Source organism: Bos indicus x Bos taurus, chromosome X (genome assembly GCF_003369695.1).
Source record: "Bos indicus x Bos taurus breed Angus x Brahman F1 hybrid chromosome X, Bos_hybrid_MaternalHap_v2.0, whole genome shotgun sequence".
NCBI lineage: Eukaryota > Metazoa > Chordata > Mammalia > Artiodactyla > Bovidae > Bos > Bos indicus x Bos taurus.
In genome coordinates, this window is record NC_040105.1 from 135,213,425 (window position 1) to 135,219,424 (window position 6,000).

The 6,000-nt window shown below is 48.2% G+C and overlaps 1 protein-coding gene across 1 annotated transcript; it reads left to right on the plus strand.

Annotated features, from left to right (window-relative positions):
* Positions 1 to 1,880: 1,880 nt before the first annotated feature.
* Positions 1,881 to 3,668, plus strand: LOC113888199 (DDB1- and CUL4-associated factor 12-like protein 2). The gene has a single exon (XM_027535483.1). It carries the CDS (start codon positions 1,881 to 1,883, stop codon positions 3,666 to 3,668), a length of 1,788 nt encoding a protein of 595 aa, XP_027391284.1.
* The last annotated feature ends 2,332 nt before the right edge of the window (positions 3,669 to 6,000 follow it).

The window sequence follows — 6,000 nt, forward strand, 5'->3', positions numbered from 1 at the left end:
TTGTCATACAATCTTGGGTTTTTTGGTACCAAAATCTCAATTGGTCAGAACACTTTAGGAATGCAAGGGTTCTGCTGATTGACTTTTCAGAAGTAATCTAAACACCCATTCTCCCTTTTAAGTTTTCCTGACCTGTTGTTAAATAGATAACGGAGTATATATTTTCTCGCTTTTTGCCTTAGTAGTATTAACACTTGTGAGTATATGTGAATGTTTGTTGTTTAAGGTACTTGCACAGTTTCAGTGCCATCATTCAAAATGGGTTCCATGTATGAAAATGTAGAATGTATCACAGGCTAGGTAGAATGTATACTGGTCCTGATCCCGGGTATAGAACTGGATATTTTTGCTTTTGCTGTTGTCAATACCAAATACTATACTTGAACATGCTTTAAAATTTCTACTTCCGCTTAACAAAGTCATAGAAAAAAACCGCAAAGAAGGAAAATGAACCCAGTCCCTACTTCTGAAAAAGACTGTTAGCTTGTAAAGTTAAATTTGTTAAGATTTTATTTTGTCAAGTTCAAAGATTCTTATCTGAAGTAGAATAAACAGATTGTTAAAAAGTTGTTGTGATGTTACGACTCTCAATACAGTAATACGCGATTATCAAGGATACAGGATGATTTATTTAGATTTATTTCTAAATTAAATTCTAAAAATATTTATTATTTAGATTTATTCTAAGAAGATGGGCCAGAAAGTAAAAGTAAATGCCATTAGGTTGAAGAAAAGTACTTTGGAGCATAGACCAATACAAAACATGGTTTGTTAGGAAAACAGATTGTACTTCTCCCTATGTGAGCATACTGGAAGTGAGAAGAGAGACTGGCCTTTCCTCACAACTGGCCAGGTTGTGCTGCTGATCTTGCATTAGTGTTGTGGCATGTCTGGTTTTCCTTAAATACTTCGGCACTCAGATGTTGCCTTGGTGTCCATTACATGCTGTTCAATTGAAAATCTGAGCCAATTGAGTAATGTAATGAGTGATCCTAAAAGTAAGTTAAGAAATACAGTGGGGAAAAGCAGTTTTTGTTTACAGAGATTATGTTAACAGGGTTGTATAGTTGTTATATTGGAGAAGGAAATGGCCACCCACTCCAGTGTTCTTGCCTGGAGAATCCCAGGGACGGGGGAGCCTGGTGGGCTGCCGTCTATGGGGTCACAGAGAGTTGGACACGGCTGAAGTGACTTAGCACTTAGCATAGCACCAGCCTCCAGGCGCCATGTTTTTAACTGTGTAACTAAATGAGCCTGCCTCCGTAGGAGGCTGCCAGGGGGCTGGCTGCTCTGAGGAGGCCAAGAAAAGTATGGAACACCCACCTCCTAAGAATAAGCCTTCGCTCTGAACACTTATACTCTCATTTGTCCTTGTGGTCGCCTCCATCCCGAAAGCTCTTTATCTCCATGTTTGCTTGTGAAAATCTTGCCCATCCCGCAGGACCTCTCCCAAAGCCCCAGGGGACTATGCCGAAGCACCTGCCTCTGGAACTGAGAGTTGAGAACAGCACCAAAGTGCAGGAAGGGAGCTGCCCCTCCCCTTGACTATTCCTCTCCACGTTTTCCGGGCTCTGAGTTACAATGCACGCTGGCACCTCCAACCTAAACACACAGGCACATATATTTGGTTGAGTCTGTCTAGGTTCAACCAGAAGCTGATTGGCTGCTGTCCGATGGTTGGCCAAATACCCCGTATTATTTAGTGGGGATTCAGGACAGGCCCACTTGGCCAGCTTGGGGTCCTGGAGCCAGGCCCCCAGCACATCCCAGGCTCATCGCACACAACCCCACAGGCGAAGTGCCCTCCCACGCAACAGCCCCCCAGCTGGCTCTTCCCCAGCTTCCGCACCCCTACTCCCCCCCCCCCCCCCCCCCCCGCCATGTCAGGAATCCAAGAGCACTGGTTCCGGGTGAATTTCAACCCCCGCCCCGAGGCTCCATCCACCCCTCCTTCCTGCCCCCTTTTGACTCCTCCCAGCCCGCCTCGTGCTACCTGGCCTCCCACGTCTGGCCCTCCCGCCGCCTGCGCCCCCTTGCGCTCGGCCCCCGCGTCGTCCTCGTCCCAAGTCGACTTCGCTCCCGCAGCCCTCGCCGCCGGCAGCATTTCCCACCTGGAACCGCGTCGCCGCCGCCCTCGCTGCCGCGCGCCGCCCATGCTCCGCTCGCCTGTCCGCGACTCCTCGCCCGGCTCGCCAGCCCTGTCTTCCCACGCCGCCCCCCGCCCGCCGCCCAGCATGGCCCCGGAGCAAACAGGTAACAAGAAGCGGGAAGAGCCGGCGCCCCAGAAGGCCGCAGAGGGCTCGTCGTCGCTGAGCTCATCGTCGCTGAGCTCGTCGTCGCCGGGCTCGTCGTCGCCGGGCTCGGCGGCGGTGCACGCAGACGGCCCGCAGCCTCCCAAGAAGCCCAAGCGGATGGTGGTGCGGCGCTCACTGGTGGACTACCTGAGGGGGCGCGAGGTGGGCGCGCCGGACCGCGCCGGGCTCTCAGGCTTCGATAGCGAGCTGCATGGCTTCGCGGTGCGGAAGCTGCCAGAGCTGCTGCGGGAGCGCGAACTGTCCTTGGGCACCGTGGACAAGGTGTTCGCGTCGCAGTGGCTGAACGCCAGGCAGGTGGTGTGCGGTACCAAGTGCAACACGCTCTTCGTGGTGGACGTGCGGTCCAGCCAGGTAACACGCATCCCCCTCATACGGGATCGTCAGCACCCGCCGGCCCGCGCCCAGCCGGGCTGCGGCATCCATGCGGTCCAGCTGAATCCCTCCAAGACGCTGCTGGCCACCGGGGGCGAGAACCCCAACAGCCTGGCCGTCTACTGGTTGCCAACGCTGGATCCCTTGTGCCTGGGCGACCATGGCCACAAAGACTGGATCTTCGCCATCGCCTGGATGAGCGACACGGTGGTGGTGAGCGGCTCCCGCGACGGCACCTTGGGCATCTGGAAGATAGACCCCGACGTATTCCGGAGCAGCATCGCCTGGCGCAATGCTGCAGGGCTCTCCGTGTATGCCCACATCCGTCCCGCGGAAGTGGAGGATGTCCCCAGGGCCGCCACCAACCCACGTAACTGCAAGGTGCGGGCTGTGGCCTTCGGCGCCAAGAGGCAGGAGCTGGGAGCCGTGACCATGGATGGCTACTTCCACCTGTGGAAAGCCCAGAATACCCTGTCCAGGCTGTTGTCCATCAGGCTGCCTTACTGCAGAGAGAACGTGTGCCTGACCTACTGCGATGAGTTGTCCCTGTACGCGGTAGGCTCCCAGTCCCATGTCTCTTTCCTGGACCTGCGCCAGGGTCACCAGAGCATCCGGTACCTGTGCTCCCGCGAGGGCGGCACGGGTGTGCGCTCTCTCAGCTTCTATGAGCACATCGTCACCGTGGGCACTGGCCACGGCTCTCTGCTCTTCTATGACATCCGCGCGCAGAAGTTCCTGGAGGAGAAGGTCTCGGACAGCCAGCACTCCTCTCCGCGGCCCACAGGGCGGAGGTTCAGGCTGATTTGTGGCAGAGGCTGGCTCAACCAAGATGACCTGCAGATGAACGACCTCAGTGCCTTGGCGGAGTTGCCCAATGCTCTCTACACCCATTGCTACAACTGGCAGGAGATGAAGCTCTTCGTCGCTGGCGGCCCTCTTCCTTCAAACCTCCGTGGGAACTATGCAGGCCTCTGGAGCTAAGGATGGCTGCCCTGTCCTCAAAGTGCCCAGATTTACCTTCCAGCCCCCTCCCACTTTTCTCCTTTGCCCTGTGTTTGTGCTTTTGAGTCTGTGTGGCTTTTATCTTTCAGATTAAAAAACTCCAGTTTACCTCTGCTTAGGGTATTAGGCGAAGAGAGATGGCGACCTAGAGAGTGAGTTACCCTTCGGTCAGTCAAAATTTGGCTTTAACACTTTTATACACCTGGCCAATAGTGTCGTTTTGAATTATACAAAAAAATTTTGACGAATTCTTAGTTCTGTTTACTGTTTGAGTCATTTATGTATTCTCTCACTTTAATGCCTGGCAGTCACGGTTTTACAATTCTGTATATTTTCTTTTTCTGTTACCTGTATTATGATAATACTGTTTTGGTCGTTTTTCATCACAGATAGATGGTATATTGAGAGTATTTTTTTTTAAAAAAAAGAGTTTGCACATGTGTTCTGGAAAGCTGGCTGTAGTATTATAGTGTTGTTCCAGTGGGAAGGTACATGCCAGTTTCTAGATTACCAGGTTTTGGAAGCATTCCATTTGCAGATTGTCATCTTCATGTTTGTAGTTTGTAAATTGTTGGTGCTAAACATGCTGTTTAAAAACGTCATTCATGGTGAAAACAAGATTGTCATACAATCTTGGGTTTTTTGGTACCAAAATCTCAATTGGTCAGAACACTTTAGGAATGCAAGGGTTCTGCTGATTGACTTTTCAGAAGTAATCTAAACACCCATTCTCTCTTTTAAGTTTTCCTAACCTGTTGTTAAATAGATAACGGAATATATATTTTCTCGCTTTTTGCCTTAGTAGTATTAACACTTGTGAGTATATGTGAATGTTTGTTGTTTAAGGTACTTGCACAGTTTCAGTGCCATCATTCAAAATGGGTTCCATGTATGAAAATGTAGAATGTATCACAGGCTAGGTAGAATGTATACTGGTCCTGATCCCGGGTATAGAACTGGATATTTTTGCTTTTGCTGTTGTCAATACCAAATACTATACTTGAACATGCTTTAAAATTTCTACTTCCGCTTAACAAAGTCATAGAAAAAAACCGCAAAGAAGGAAAATGAACCCAGTCCCTACTTCTGAAAAAGACTGTTAGCTTGTAAAGTTAAATTTGTTAAGATTTTATTTTGTCAAGTTCAAAGATTCTTATCTGAAGTAGAATAAACAGATTGTTAAAAAGTTGTTGTGATGTTACGACTCTCAATACAGTAATACGCGATTATCAAGGATACAGGATGATTTATTTAGATTTATTTCTAAATTAAATTCTAAAAATATTTATTATTTAGATTTATTCTAAGAAGATGGGCCAGAAAGTAAAAGTAAATGCCATTAGGTTGAAGAAAAGTACTTTGGAGCATAGACCAATACAAAACATGGTTTGTTAGGAAAACAGATTGTACTTCTCCCTATGTGAGAATACTGGAAGTGAGAAGAGAGACTGGCCTTTCCTCACAACTGGCCAGGTTGTGCTGCTGATCTTGCATTAGTGTTGTGGCATGTCTGGTTTTCCTTAAATACTTCGGCACTCAGATGTTGCCTTGGTGTCCATTACATGCTGTTCAATTGGAAATCTGAGCCAATTGAGTAACGTAATGAGTGATTCTAAAAGTAAGTTAAGAAATACAGTGGGGGAAAAGCAGTTTTTGTTTACAGAGATTATGTTAACAGGGTTGTATAGTTGTTATATTGGAGAAGGAAATGGCCACCCACTCCAGTGTTCTTGCCTGGAAAATTCCATGGAAGGAGGAGCCTGGTAGGCTACAGTCCATGGGGTCGCGAAGAGTTGGACACAACTGAGCAACTTCACCTTCTTTCTTTCTCTAGTTCCTTTTGGAGAAGGAAATGGCAACCTATTCCAGTGTTCTTTCCTGGAGAATCCTATGGACAGAGGGTCCTGGTGGGCTACAGTCTATGGGGTTGCAAAAGTCGGACACTACTAAGCAACTAACACACATATAGTTGTTATATGCGCTTCCCAGCTGACACTAGTGGTGAAGAACTAGCTTGTCATTGCAGGAGATGTAAGAGACGTGGGTTTGATCCCTGGTTTGGGAAGATCCCCTGGAGAAGGAAATGGCAACCCACTCCAATATTGTTGCCTGAAGAATCCCATGGACAGAGGAGCCTGGAAGGCTACAGTCCATGGGGTTGCGAAGAAGCGAATTAGCATAGTTGTTATATAGCAATAAAATGTATTTGTATGCATTTATGTGTCTCCAACTCAGTTGTACATGTCTTAAGAGCAGAGAATATAACTGTCATTTTTATATTCTCAAATTTCTCCACTAATGCCTAGTAAAA

Excerpts from the sequence above, each read along its gene's own strand:
- LOC113888199 (XM_027535483.1), top strand. The coding sequence starts at position 1,881 with ATGTCAGGAATCCAAGAGCACTGGTTCCGGGTGAATTTCAACCCCCGC.